The sequence below is a fragment of the Motacilla alba genome, chromosome 8 (assembly GCF_015832195.1).
Source record: "Motacilla alba alba isolate MOTALB_02 chromosome 8, Motacilla_alba_V1.0_pri, whole genome shotgun sequence".
Taxonomy (NCBI): Eukaryota; Metazoa; Chordata; class Aves; order Passeriformes; family Motacillidae; genus Motacilla; species Motacilla alba.
The window spans coordinates 28,238,639-28,253,739 of NC_052023.1; the positions used below are offsets into that span (position 1 = coordinate 28,238,639).

Consider the following 15,101-nt stretch of genomic DNA (forward strand, 5'->3'; position numbering starts at 1 on the left):
GTTGCTGGAAGCTGAGAGGCAATGAGCTTATCACGACTGATTTATGCAGCCAGCTAGCAGGGGCCAGGAGCGTGCCTGCTCCTCATCTCCTCAGCACCCATGGGGTCACATGTCTGGCCGAGCCCAGTCATTCCTGCATGAGCCAGCACACTCAGGAGACAGCAGAAACAGGCAGGGCTTGCTCCCCTCTCAGTGCTCTTGGTGCCTTCCCGAAGCATCTCCAGCAAGCAGTGCCCCGAGCTCCATCCCTCACTGCCTTCCCCCAGGGCTCAGCCCTTGCTTTCCAGCATCAATGGCTCACACTTCCACCTCTTCGACAGGCCAGAGGCCTGTCTTCTGCCACACAGAGGCATTTACCTCCCCGAACTCCTCATTTTACTGGGTGTGCATTGTAGCTCACACTACTCACTGCTGCACTGGAGCCCACAGCTCCACTGGAAAGTTGAGCAGATCAATCTGGGTACTAATTTAACCAGTTAATTGATTAAATACTAACCACAGGATGAGATCCTGGCCTATTTGATGCCATGCTGGCAGCAATACCAGACTAGCCATCATTTTTATTATGACATTAAGTGGCACTGGTGATGCCAGGAGAAATACAAGCACGCCCAGAAGGCTTCACCCCTTTATTGTGTCCATCAGAGCACTGAAGGAGCAACTGAAATTATTACAGACATCCTTTCAGTTCCTCCCAGACCTAATACAACACAACCTAGTTCATCTTGCATAACCACATCAAGCCATTAGCTCGTCAACAATTCACCTTGCACCAAGTGCCGTGACCTGGCACGAAGCAGGCTGTGCTCTTCACGTGGCCAAAACCTGAGCATCTCCTGGCCAGCCCACTTCCCACTGTGCTGGTCCTCACAGACAGACAGGGGTGGGCTGCCCCAGGCATGCAGGGCCAGCTTGCTCCCAAATCCTGCTCCATTTTACAGAAGAGACACCTGGGCACTCGGAGAGAAAAGAAGAAAAAAAAAAAGGAAGAAGAAGGCATCACTGTAAATGGCCTCATGCTTTTAAAAACTCACCATGGCAGCAGCAAGGATAGCTGAGAAATATTCTAATTAAACGAGCTCAGAGTTACACCAGGAGCTCTACACCAGTAACTGGCCACACACATCAATTTTCACACCAGTCCAACTGCACCTGTGGCCTGCAGAGGATGTGAAATCTCGCTTTACACAAGCTTGTAGAAATTCAGCAATTCTGCCAATTCGCTAAAATTGAGCTCAGCTATGCAAAGCAGCAGAAGTCCCACAAAATCAGATGTACCTGGCAGAGTAGGAGGTGTAGAGGAGAAAGATTTTCAAGTGCTTGGAATGCCTCCCTGTTTTGAGCCTGCAAAACTCAGCTGGACACTTCCCAGAAACAGCCTTGCAGAAGACTTCCACAGCTTTTACGAAGTGCCTATATAGGCTTTCATCCTTTCTGGCTCCAAAGAAAACCTGGATCAAAGCTGCACTCAGCAATCCAAAAGGGCTGATTCCAAATCCTCTAGAACCAGGGCACCAAGCCCCAGCCAGGCAGCACTGGCTGCCCTGGAGACACGCCTGGGGCATGGAGAGGAAAGCATGTATTTACATCATGACAACGCAAAAAATATACGGTTGTCATTGTCATTTAGGTCCCATGAGCTCACTGGGAAGGGAGGGGAAGGAAAAAGATATCTTGCCACCTGCTCAGGCACTTTCAACTGAAATCTGCAACAGCTCATAATCCTTAGGGTTGGGAAGACACATCACTCTTGGTTTGGGGCTTTTGGATGCTCAGGTGACTTCCTGGACTCACGGATCAGTTCCTTGTATCTCGCATCCAGAGGAGCCAAGGAGCATTTGGAAAGCCAACCTACCCCAGCAGTTCAGGGCACGGAACAACGTGGCCTGGGTCACCCTGCTTGGGATGAGCAGAGCCAGGAGCCAGCTGCACTTGCAGAAGCCCCCCTGCTTGCCCAGGAAACAAGCCCTGGCCTACTGTATTTACTGTGTATGTGGCCATCAGTGGTCTGCAGGAGACAAGTAGGGCTTGGAGGAAAGCTGCAGCAGATGCTCACAAAATCGCCCTCCAAGTGCATCTCTAGCATGGCTAATGTCCCATTCCAGAGTGGTTTCAGGGCCAGGGATTTACACCGAGGTGCAGTGCAGAGAGGGCTGTGTTCCCAGCAAGCCCATCCCATCCAGGAAGGAAAAGCAGAGACAGTCAGCTGAGCACCCCCCCTTCCCTCCTCATCCTGAGCTGTGAGAATCCCGGGAATTCTCCACATTCTCCTGCTTCTGGACAGAAACTCCCTCTGGCCAGGACCATGAGGATGGCCACGGCATCACCAGCCCTTCAGCAATGGGGAGAAGGGGATAGCATCCGTGGGGATGGCCTGCAACACCCATCCCCTGTTTATAGTTCCTCTCACTCCTGACCCACAAGAGGGACCAGCTTTGGGCTTAACCTCCCCCTCTTGCTCAGGTGGGGCTGTCCTGCCCACAGCCACGGCTCTGCTCTGCAGGGGGAGCCTGCCTGGGGCAGGCATCCCAGCAATGTCAGCTATGCACTGTCCTCCTCCGTGCCCCCAAAGGGTCAGCTCTCCATCTAAACAGGAAGCCAGCACCCGCCAGGCCCCGGGTGAGGGGGAGTAGAAGGGAGGCAGTGCTACAGGGGATGCTGCTGCTGCTGCTGCTGTCCCAGCCCAGCACAGGCAGTCACGGGGAACTTCCAGGGCATTCTCCCCGCTGGGATCCCCACTCTCGGGCAGACAGCATCCTCTCTTCTTTGCAGGGTCATTTTTTAAATCACTAAGTAAACAGAGGCAAAGCCCAGAGAGCAGCTGTGGCAAAGGCAGCACTGGGAAAGGGGAGTTGAGGCAGCAGAGGGGATGGTGAGGGTCCCCCAGCTTCATCAGCAGTGCCTAACTTGGAACAAACTGAGTCAGAGCACCTCGCCCCTAAACCAGGGAATGCATTGAAAACCACACAAACTTCAGGGTCAGCAGCTGCTTCACACCCTACACACAAAACTGCTGCTGCTTCCACTTGATGATCTCCCACTGTTGCTCTCTGTGTCCAAACAAACGTTTTTCTTCCTCTGGTTTCCCCATGCCAGTATCATGGGATTATTTTATGCCTGAAAGCAGAAGGGTAGCTGTGCTCTGTAAGGAGGAAATGCATTACTTCAGCTCCAGCCAAGCTGAAAAGAGCCCCCAGCACCCAGCCCGGCCAGAAATGTCTTCAGCAATGCTGTGGTCCTTCCTTGGTCCTTCCTACTGCCAGACACACATCCAGGGCAAAGCACAGCACACCAGGGGAGGGCTTTGCATGCAGACAGCCATCAAACCAACCATCCCCCTCACAAACAGCACCCCCTGACAAATAAACAGACATTCAAAGTCTCTCTGGCAGATCTGATCTGCAAAGTCATGGCCTTTCATGATCTTGCATCTCTCCTGTCTTACACTAGGTGAAGAAAGCCTGAGCACATGCTTCAAACACATCATTCACCTTAAAAGACCATTATTTTACCCTATTCTGTGTCGTTTCACTGCCACTCAGAGCTGTACCTGTGAATTTTCTAGATTGTGCTTGAGTTTATTCGTACTGGTGAACAAGGACGTGCTGGTGTTCTTATTTTTCCCCCAGGGTTTCCTTAAACCCTCGAAGTTGTGCCAGTCCTTCCACACTGAGGTGGAGTTCTGTGATTTTGAGGCTGGAAGTGCATTTGTTCAAAAGTCTTATCTTGAAAGGCAACGAAGGAAACTGCTGTTTATGAGAGCTCTTGGTGACATAACAGTTGTTCTGTCCCAAGCTGTATGGGCACAAGGCGAGCAAACCTAATGCCATAAAGGCCTTCCCATGTCATGCCCCAGCCACAGCATTAACCCCCACGGGGAGGACAGGAGAACAGCTAGGAAAGCTGTTGAGGAAAGCCCACAAACTGTTTACACCCTGAAAGTTTGAAACAGAAGAGCCTCAAAATGTCTGAACTTTGAACGTGATACTCCTTGTCCTGGGATATGATCCTCCCTTCCTCCTCTGGTGAAAGAGAAAATGAGATTGTAGCAAGAGTCTGCATGAAGGGCTGAGAGGAGCAGAGCTCTCAGCGACAGGAGCAGCTTTGGTGCTTATGGGATCCCACGAGACCAGCAGAAAGACAGTTCATCCCTTACCAATGTCCCTGCAAGTGCCTTCAGGCCCTTCCTGTTCAGGGGGTTATTCCCAGGAGAGAGCCATCTCTGCAGGACAGGGCACACTCCTTGCTGTGGCCCGAGGACAGACCAAACCACCTGCGCCTGCAGCCACCACACCCAGGGCCAGCTCGGCCCCGAGGGCTGTCCCCTGCTGAGGAGCAGGCAAGCTCCTGCTTTTTCCAGCCTGGGGCAGCGAGTTTTGGGGTGCAAGGTCTGCCCCCCTCTGAACACCTTGCACTTGTGCTGGCCAGAGGCTGGGGAGCAGAAGGAAAGCTCCTCTCTTGGTCATGGGCCAAGCATTATACAGCAAGCGTGTCCCATATCCTGGCTGCAAGGGCTTTGGGAAGCCAGATGACTTCATTACCAGATCATACCCCCTGACCTACTCGCCCTGAAACAAGCTCACTGCTGGCCAGCCCCCGAGCTTGTTACTCTGCACGTCACCTTGCACACTGCCATTTAGCATGCCATATCCAGGCAGCACCTGAATTTTCGCGCTGCTGAAACTCTTACACAAGCAGTAAAACCCTAAGGAACCTCTTGCACAAGTAGCTTATTGTTACTTTGTGATTGGGACCGGCAAATGAGGAAACGCTCCCAACCATGGGCACGCTACCGTAACCACGGGGTGCCACGTCCCACATCCACCGTGCAGCCCATCCCTGCCTCGCAGCACAGGATGCAGCACTGTGAGCCCACGCAGAGCCCTGCTGCTGCTCGGCTGCAGCCACAGCACACAGGGTGCCACGGGGGACAGCCCTGCTGCCAACAGGACTCTGTGCCACGCTCAGCCCGCAGGCGCCGTGCCCAGGTGACATGGAGAGGGCAGAGGAGAGAGGGACAGCAAAAAACAGAGTTAAGAATACACTGGAGGACAGGATTTATGCAAGACGAAGCTGCAGGTGCAGATGGAGGAGAAGGCTGGGCCCGGGGAGGGGAAGGGGAAGGAGCAGCCCGGGCGGGGCGCACTCACCCTGATGCGCCGCATGGCCGTCACGATCTCCACGCGGCTGTTCGGCCGCGGCACATCCAGGCTCCCGATGTACTGCAAGGAAAGAAAGCACGTTAGTCCAGCTCCCACAGCCCTGGAAACCCCATGGTCCCGCCAGGGCCTCAGTGGTATCCACAGAGGGAAGCAAGGGTCACTTCTGGGGAATGAGCAGCATTTTGCCTGCTGCACCTGAATGCCCGCATGCCTCCAGCCATGAAGCTGTTCCCTCACCACACCACTGCAAGTGGTCAAAACCCCTTTTTCTAGCAATAAAATAACTTCAGCCGTCAGGCCAGCAGGACTCACTCATCTAGGCCATGATCAAAGCACACAGCTATAAGCAAATATCCCCTCGGTTGCAGTGAGTCATCTATTACAGACCTGGATATTGGAATATCCCTAAAATAGCCGGACCAACCTGTCCTGTGACAGGCCCTCCATTATTTAATTGCAGCCCTGCCAAACCCGGGGCTGTTTTTGCAGGAATGCTGAGCCTCCAGGCCAAGCCTCCAGAATAAAGGAGCCGCTTTGCTATTCAAAGGGGACCAAAGGCAGCGCCACCGCGACCCAGCACGGAGAGACGCGGAACAAAAACCTTTTTAAAAATAAAATGGAAGAGGGCAGATTCTGAAGAAGGATCAGAAAACAGACAAGCGATGAAGAGTCAATGCTGAGCGCTAAAAACGTGTAGTTAGAAGAAAAGCGTTTTGAGCCTATTTACTGGCCCTCTGTGCTCCCACGCTTCATCTCGACACAAGGGCTGACGTAACCCTCGGCAGCACAGCACGGGCACCAAACCCAGCAGGGCTACGTGCTCCTGGGAACACGGCCACGACCTCTGCTGACACCATGAAAGCCCAGGTGGCTGGTTCCCAGCAGCAGCACCAACACGGGTGCCTAAGTGTCTGAACAGAGGCTGCTGAGAGGGGTCATTTCTCTCCCAGCATCGCTGCAGGACTTCCAGCTCCCCTGCACTGGGATTGCCACCCCTAAGGAGGGATGGCACGGTACAGGGGATGCATGACCAAAGCCTGGGCTTTGTGTGTGAGCTGCCCCAGAGGGCCCTCTGGGACAGAAGCTCAGGGTGTTTCTGGGAGCCCTCCTTGCTAAGACCCCGCACCCAACCCAGCAGCCCAGCCAGGCCATCCCCAGGCACGCAGCTCCTGCCCGGGGGGACACAGAGGCACTGTCCAGTGACCAGCACGGGCAGCCGGTGCCGAGAGATGTGCAGAGAGAGGATATAAAAATAACCCCAAACAGCTGGCGTGTCCATCACGTGCCGCGCAGGCTGCGCGGTGCAGGGCAGCCTTACGTAACCGGGAATTGCAGCCCAGGACACCCAGCCCCTCAGCGCCCTGCTGAGAGCACACCGCTCCCAGCAGCTCCCTGTCACATCCCCTGCACAGAGTCTGCCACCCTTCAAAGGGGCAGCTCATCCGAGAGAGGCGTCTCAGACAGCAGGACATCCCCTTTTCTGAGGTAAGGCCTGGAAACCATCGGGAAAAAGCAGGAGCTGAGGAGGAGGGCAGAGGCAGCTGGAGCCCTGAACCTGCAGCCACCATGCAGGAGCTAAGGAAGAAGCCTTCCCCCATCCTGCTCTGCCAGGCAAACATTCCTGTTGTACTTCCCCAACCAAGCCTTCCCACATCACTTTTCTACCAGGGACCACCTGGGGAAGAGGATTCTTATCCTATATGAGAAGGGCAGACTTTTGCACCCAGAGGAAGCCCGTCTTCCTCCAGCTATTCCCAGCTGCATGAGGTCACTGCCTGGAAATCCCTTTCCTTCCCCTGTGCTCCCCTTGCCCAGGCAGGTGCAGAACACAGCCATGGCCAAGGACAGGGCAGGCAGTGCCAGCTGGGCAGGAGAGCTGGCTCCCATGGCCACAGGAATTCCAGCCACGCCAAGCTCCCCGTCTGCTCAGCACAACCCCATGGCCACAACTGAGCGTGCGAGCCCAGCAGGGCTGGGGTGCCCTGCGAGCACAACCAGACACCACCCTGGGCCAGGCACCACCTCTTTGGATTGGCCTCCTGAGAAACAGCATCAGCAGCAGGGTTGTCTTGATGCTGTCCTTTCTGCGCTCCAGCTCATGTCCACAGGCACCCAAACCGAGGGGCACGGGTCACAAAGCCTGCAGGATTCACCTTTGCTCCCCAGCCTGGTTTCCAGAGCTGTTATCCCACAGCCCCTGGTGCTCCCACCAGAGCCCACGGCACATCCACCCTAGTGTGGGCTCGCTGCTCACAATGACCACGCTCACAGCTCCACAAACACCCCCCTCTCCCTCCACTCCGGAGGCAGGTATTTTTTACACATTTCACACAACTCAGCAGATGGACAAAGTCTCTCCAGATTATTTTTGCCTTCAGGGCAGAAATCCCATGTGACAAGCGCGCCGCAGAAGAGAAACCCTTCACAATGTGGTGAATATCCCCCCAGAATGTGGACTTGGGGGTCGGTCTTTCAGCTAAACAACTTCCCAGGCGAGCTAGGGGATGGTCTGAGAAACCATCCATATTCAGCAGTGATTTGCAGGCAACGAGGGCTGCTCCTGCTCCACTCTCCTCCAGCCCTCCTACTCACAGCACCAATTTTAATTATGGGAATAGGTGTGGGAACAAGCAGGTGAGGAGGCAAAGGCAAGGATAAGCAAAGCAGCCAGAGCTTCCACAGTGCAACACCTCCCACTCACCCCACCCCTGAGACCGAGCTCCCTCTCTGCCGGGGCAGGAGCTCAGAGACCCCCAAGCACGGGCACTCCCAGGCACAGGTTTCTGCCCTCCTCTAACACACGTGTGCCCCCAGCCAGGTGCCAGCACACAGCCCCTGCAGGGGCCACTGTCCCGGCTCCCAGGGCTCAGGCCAGCACCCATGCCAGCGAGCTGACCCCACGGCAAAGGGAGGCAGGAAGGAGAAAGGAAGGTGCCCGAGACAAAAGGGAAGAAAATAAAGCTGTGCGAAAGAGCTGACAAAGAAAATAAACCGTGAAAGAACTCGCCCTCCCCAAGCCCCCACGAAGCAAGGGGGAGAACATGTGTACGTAATCAGGATGTGGCTTTTCCAAATAATCACCTCCAGATCCACGGCCCCACCACCCTGCCAAGGGATGGAGGGACAGAACTGGAGTCCCCCACCCACACCCAAGAGCCAAGTGGGATCAGAGGGTCACAAATCCTCACGGGCTGTCCTGGGCAGCCTCCTCCCCAGCCCAATTAGGGGAAGAAAGGCCACCCGCGGGGTGAATGGGCAGCCAAGGGGGTCCCTAGTGCCGCAGGCGCCCTGGCAGCCCCACAAAGGCAGCCCTCACGCTGCTCAAGGCTGTGATGCCAGCACTAAGCACCTCTTTTGCAGGGTGCTTTTGGTCCTTCAGATGCCCCGCTGCTCCTCATCCCCGCGCTGGGATCCAGCCTTCCATCCATCCTTCCAGGGCCCCAGAAAGGGCAGTCCCTCCCCCCATTGCGGGAGGTGGCAGCACCCATCAGGCTCCTCAGCAGCCACAGGGACTCTGCTTGCTCTCCTCTGCCCATGCAAACAGGCTCTCAGTGGGCAGGGGCCCCTGCACACAGCCTACGCCACCGCACCCTCTGCCCACGGCTCACAAAAGATCTGCCCAGCTCTGGGAAATGCCAGGGAAAAAAATAAATTTGTTTTTTAAACAGAAAACAAAGGGGAGCACTTTGCCAAAGCAGTGTTTGCACAAGTCACTCAGTTTCTCATTTTTCCTCGAGGCTGTTGAATACTGCTCGTTTTCTGCTCTGTCAGAAACGAATTTTCTTGAGAAGTTGCTTTTTCTGTGACAGCAGGTGGCAGATATTTTCGGAAAACCGAAGGCCAATCGCATCACTGCCGGGGGACACCTTGGAAGGGGTGTTGATGAGATCGGTGGTGAGCAGAGGTGGGCAGCCAAAGCCTTCCTGGGGAGGAGATGCCGCCTTCCTGCTGCTCCGACAGCCCAACACTGCGTGCAAAGGTCAGGGCTGAATCATCCCCGGCTCACAGGGGAGCCTGCATCGGCTGGCTGCTGGTTCCCAGCTTCCAGAGCCACCCTGAGGAGCCACAGATGAGGAGCCACTGCTTCTTTACAGGAGCTGCAGGCGGGCAGTAGGGTGGGGGGACACGCTGGCACCAGCCCCAGGCTGCCTTCAGGGCCAGGAGGGGTTAGCAGAGGTACAGCAGCCAGATGGGAGGCGCCAGATGCGGGGCACAAGGGTCCCCAGATTTCTACAGAGTCCAGGGTGGTGTGAAGCTGCACCAGGTACTGGGACATTGACCCTGCCACACGTGGCTGTGCCACAAAGTGAGGGACAAAGTGCTCAGGCACCAGTCTGAAACCTCCTTATTTCTCCACCGCCCGGGGAACACCCAATCTGTCTGCAGTCTGTCTGATAAGGGTTTCTCCCCAGGCTGCTGCTGTCAGGGAAAGCAGGGAGAAACCCATTCCCAGGACTTTGGCTGTCCCACTGCTCCTGCTCTCCAGCTGCCCAGGCGTGCCTCAGCCCGGGGAGCCAAGGGTCTGGGCTGGCACGCTCTGCCCTGCACCTCAGGAACACCCTGCCTGGCTGGGTGCAAAGGGGGAAGTTTACTCAGACTGTGGTGGTGCAGGCTCAGAGGCCAAAAGGGATGGAAAATGTGCAATGCCAGCCGACTGTAATGGGAAAAGGCCCTGGCCTCTATTCTGAGTCCAGCAGATGGGTGCTCTGCCAAGCTGGGCACCTCAGCCTTGCCCAGCTCCTCCCTGAGCAGAGCTCTGCACCCCAGGGACAACACACCCAGCCTCGGCAGCCTGAGGACACGTGTCAGAGCCATCCAGAGCCGTGCAGCTGGACGCTGGGCATGGACACAGCAGGGACTCGCAGCAGGCAGGCAGAGCCCTTAAGGACAGCAGTGCCTGTGAGCCTGCTGGTCCCGGCAGCACTGCTCCTGCTTAGGAGCTGCCCAGGGGCTCAAGTGCCAGAAACACAGAGCTCTGGGGGCCCAGGACACTCACCACAGCCCCTCTCCCCTCGCAGCAGCCAAAACAGGGCTCACCTGAAAAGGGGAGACACCTGTGCTGCAGGTGACGGTGCAGCAGGGCCCAGCTGCTGAGGGATGAAGTTTGTCCAGGCGAGGGAAGCAGGACTGTCCACTCGCCGCGTTTCCATCCTCACCCAGGCAGGCTGCCCCCACGCCAGCCTGAGCTCCCTGCGCCTGCAGCCAGCTCCAGCAGGGCTGTGCCAGCCCAGAGCGCTGCAGAAAGCGGGGCTGGCAGCATCCCACCCCCGCGGGACCGCTGGGCATCTGCAGAGCCCGTGCCTGGGCCCCACAGCCCGGGCACACACGGCTTTGCCAGAGCCAGACGGAGTTTGCTTTGCTGAGAGCTCCACTAAGCAGCCCATGAGCCGGCTTCGCAAGTATGGCAGAAATATGCCACTGTTTCAGACGAGAGCCTTTGTGGCATTGGGAAGGTTATTTATAGCCTGGGGCGAGCAATCCCGGGCTCAGGCTCGCTGCAGCTTTGCTCTGGGCTGAGCAGCCCTGACAGAGCACACCAGAGCTGCCAGGACAAACAGCCCCCAAAGAGAGCTGCCAACTCTCTCCCAGCCAGCCAGACTGGTGCAGAGCATCACACAACCTGTCTCCTGGATCCCAGCCCTCCAGGAAAGGGACCCTTGCTGGGAAGGGAGCCTGAAGCAGTGGAGGGGAACTGAATACCTCGATCAGGGCTGCCTGCAATTCAGCTCACTTCCAACGCTGTTATTTGCAGCCCCTACGTTCGTAAAAATATACACACGAGTGGAAACACACATGTACTCTCTGCTCAGTGCTCACCTGGGGCTATAATCGTTTCCCTGATACAGGATTTTGCTTTGGAGCAACTGGCAGAGCCTGCCGGTGCTCGCAGCCCCTGGAAGGCGGCAGGCAGGTGGGCTGGAGAGGTTCAGAGGAAGGGACATAAGGGATCAGACTTAAGTCTCCTCCATGTCCCATCTCCAAACATAGACAGCAGCAGATGCTCAGTTCAACTTCAGTTTCCCACGCACGGAAGCAGAGAAAAGCACTGAGAAAAATGAGAGAAAGTGCCTGGTTGCTAAGACCACTTAAGGGAAAAAAAAAATCCACCCCACCAGCCAAACACAAAAACCCCACCTGCTGCACAGAAGAACAGCAACCCTCCCCAGCCTCCAGGCCCACCTTTACCTGCGAGCAGGTCTGGTATGAGGAACAGCAGGTTTCAGCACATGGGATGGCCAGGCACATGGCAGTACCAGACCACAGGCACTGGGTCCACCGAGGATTGAGATGTGTTTGGGCAGCCTGCACACGGGGGAGCAGCAGAGAGGGTCCTCACACCCACCTGCCCCTTCTCTGGAAACCATGCACATCAAGGCACTGCGATGGGATTAATGGGACTGAAGGAGCAACAGCTGTTTCCAAATGATGGCCATTCGGTAGGTGGGACCTGGCCTTGGACCACAAGACCTCCGGGGCAGGAGGGAAACCCCAGCCCAGCGCCAGCTCCCAGGAGAGGGACAGTGACAACTCCCCCGAGCAAACCCAGCAGCACCCAGCACTTCAGCAGACGAGGGTCTGGCAGTCCAGTGCCAGGCTCCACTGCCCCACTCCATTCCCTCTGCCTGCTGCTCTCTCCGGAGGCCTTGGGGTAGCCTGAGTCACAATTTCTGAATACGCAGAATTGCTGGTGTTGCACAAGGTGGCCCTTGGGTTTCGTCCTGCAGCACCAGGGCAGCTTTGGGAAGATAAGGAGTAAGCTCACGTCCCTCTCCTTCTCACGGAGGTGGAGGAGAACAGGAGATGTCCTTCCTCTCTACATTCCCATTTATTTAACCAGAAAACCACCGCACAGTGGGAATTTCTGTCCATTCCCCTGCACCATGCTGCAGCTCCTAGTTCTTTCATCCAAATGTTTCAGCTAACCCAAGAGGCCAGGCTTTTGATTTTAATCAACAATTCAGACTGCAAGACACAGAAGAAAACAAACATCCTGCCTCCCCTCGGAGCCAGCTCCTCTGATTCCCCGCAGCCTGACCAAGGCATCTCTGGGATACAGCGGGGTTTGGTGCCAAGAGAAGGGGCCAATGAAAACAGATCCAGAAGTGTGAAATGAAATGTATTACTGTTCCTAAAAAGATGGAGTGGGATTTTCCATCTCTTGGATTTATCTCCAGAAAATGGATTAACATAATCCTCAGGGGACACTTTGCTCCGACTCGGTGACCCTGTGCCAGCACATATGGCTGCAAGTGGCTCCAGAGGGGACAAGAGGCACAAGCCTCCCGATGGCATCACAGCTCAAGTGACAGCACCGCTCGCCTCTCATCAAGTCCATCACCCTCTGCTTGACAAAAGTTCAAATTCTGACTGCCTGTGGCCACCCAGTCACCCGGGATGGCAAGACTCCCTCAGGAGAGGGACAAAGGGGACAACAGCACTGATGCCAGCTGCTACTGATGGACCAAAACACGCACTACATCCACCACACGTGCCACTTAAAGACAGCAGCAGGTCCGAGTGTAAAAATACAATTAAAAATTAAAGCAATAAATCAGCGCACGCTGCCTCAGGCCCACACCACCCCCCTGCAGTGAGCCCCAAGCAAGCTCATCAGGAATTTCAGGCTGCTGGAGCAAAGAGCACTGCTCCAGTGCTGAGCTGTAACACCGGGATCCCCGCTGCTCGCGCTATCAGCTATCCCAGGAGGATTTGAGGAGACAGCCACTCGAGTCCCGACATCCCAGATGAGCATTTTCTTTAATCTTCCCCCAAAGTTCTGCTCTAAATCAGAGTTCCACATTTTTGTGACTCGTGCTGGGTGCCTGGCTGCAACAAGAGCTGTGCGGGTGTAAGAGCTGGGGATTCTTGGGGATAAAAGGAAGTAAAGGAATGTAAGCATTTAATTAATCTTGAGCAATCTAATAAAAGGATAGAGTAATTGCCTCAGCCATCTGCATTCTGTATCTGGCATCAGGGGCTGCTGGAGAAGCGCAGGAATTCGGAAGCTGGTTTTCGTAGGGACTGTGCTTGGCATCAGCGCGTGCCACCAGATACCAAATAAGAGCAAGAGGAGCTAAGAAAGGCTAATATGCAGCACTGCATTAATGCAGCCAGACCAGCAGCGTGGGGCACAGATGGGCCGTGAGCACACCCAGGGGCTGCTGACACCCTGTCCCACTGCCCAGCCTCCAAGCCGGGTCACCCGAAGCCGGCACGGAAGAGGCACAGAGGATTTAGAAGGCGAGATGCTTTGCAGCCTCCCCGCAGGTGAGGGGTGAGCAGGTGCTGGCAGTGAAAAGCTCTAATCGCTCAGGAGCAAAAGGCTGCAAAGTTGAGCTTGAACAGCCTTTCCCGGGAAATAGTTGCAAGGCAGGTTGAAGTTTGCTCCATAAACAACTGTTTTGCTCTCTGCAGCACAGTGCCTGCCATCGGGCAGGTGATGGCCTCTGCAGAGGAACCCTCCCGCCCCAAGAAAAGGTGGAAAATAACGCTTTGACACCTTCCTACGAGCCGCAGCCTTTGCCCCGAGAGCATCGCACACAATTAGATGCCAAATTTTCTTCCCCTGACAGCACACGTTCTCCGAAGACAACAATGTGTGACAGACGCCTGCCTTCCTGCCGCTCAAAAGGGTTTTACACCAGGCTTTTCTCCCAAGTCAACCTCACTTGAGTACCTCCGTCAGCATGATAACCGTATTCCCCAAGACAAGAAGAAAACGGGGCAGCATGTTATGTTTCCCCTTTCCAAATCTCCTGGCCAGCTCCTTCCCAATTTCCTGCTGGCCGGCGTGCCTTGCTCGGTAGCTTGGCTTCGGCCAGCCTGCTGCGAGATGGCAAGTGCCAGCCTGCGGGGAGCCACAGCCGACGTGGAGCGAGAGAATGAAAAGTGCCAACGGAAAGGAAAAGATAAAAAGCCAAGAGCGCCCCGTGCCAAATCCACTAGCAAGGACTGTTTATACGCGTAAAGAGGAATAGCGAGCGTTTATTTCGGGTGCGCGTCCCTGGCCGCCCGCACCGCCAATGGCACACACAGCTCACCCGGCTGCTCACACCAGAGGAGCACCAGGCTCCAAGGCATCCTGCCGACCCCAGCACCCGCGCCCCATGCCAGCGGCGCTCCGGCACTGCCCGCAGCGCTGCAGCTGCAGAGCGCAGCCCGAGCCCTCTGCTCCCTCCCCGCCTGGGAAGATGCACACGGACGCCGCTTCGGGGGCCAGCGTCCCCGAGCAACACCACGCGGAGCCCCGGAGGGATGAGGGCCAGGGAGGGATGCTGGCGTGAAGCAGGAGGGTGACCCCACTCCAGCCTGACCCATCCCACCAGTCTGGGCATCCCTAGCGTACAGGCGGGAAGCCTCGCCCGACTCCGCAGCTGAGTTTAGGGGAGACCAGGCAACGCCAAGGGGAAGGGCTCCGGGGGAAAAAGCAGAAAACCCCCGCAGCTACGCCAAAAGAGAGCTGGAAAACCGGGCATCCCGGAGCGCCGGGGTGCAGCGCCGGGCGGCGACCCCCGCGGCTCCCCCGCGCCCGCCGCCCACCTTGGCCTCGAAGCAGATGCCGTGCTGGAAGGCGTCCTCGTTGTGCAGGGGGATGCGGAGGTCGTGCCGGTCGTCCACCAGGTTGTACTTGGACTTGGCGGGCATGGCGGCCCCGCGGCCGGGCAGCCCTGCAGCGCGCCCGGCCCTGCCGCCGCCGCCGGCCCGCCCCGCCCGGCCCCGGGGCGGGGACGCGCCCGCGCGGAGCGAGCGGGGCGGGGGCGGAGGCTCCGCGCCCCCTCCCCGGCACCGGCACCGGCCCCGGCCCCGGAGCGAGCGGGCGGCGGGGGCTCCGCGCCCCTCCCCGGCACCGGCAGCCGCTGACACCTAGTGCGCGGGGCCGGGCTTGCGGCCCGCCGCCCGACTTCAAATACGTGGAAAACCAAAGAAGGGATAATGGGA

General features: G+C 56.8%; 1 protein-coding gene across 5 annotated transcripts in view; it reads right to left on the minus strand.

Moving 5' to 3' along the window:
• LOC119703937 (nitric oxide synthase 1 adaptor protein) overlaps positions 1-14,895 on the minus strand; it is a 41,169-nt gene extending 26,274 nt beyond the window's left edge. For 3 of the 5 annotated variants that reach the window (XM_038144457.1, XM_038144456.1, XM_038144455.1), the window contains exons 1-2: positions 14,703-14,895; positions 5,151-5,222 (exon numbers count right to left, since the gene is read on the minus strand). In XM_038144457.1, the coding sequence (XP_038000385.1) occupies positions 5,151-5,222; positions 14,703-14,807 (177 nt within the window). In that variant the 5' untranslated portion in view covers positions 14,808-14,895. The remainder of the gene's footprint in view (positions 1-5,150; positions 5,223-14,702) is intronic. The other 2 variants (XM_038144458.1, XM_038144459.1) reach the window with 2 other exon arrangements.
• Positions 14,896-15,101: the final 206 nt, after the last annotated feature.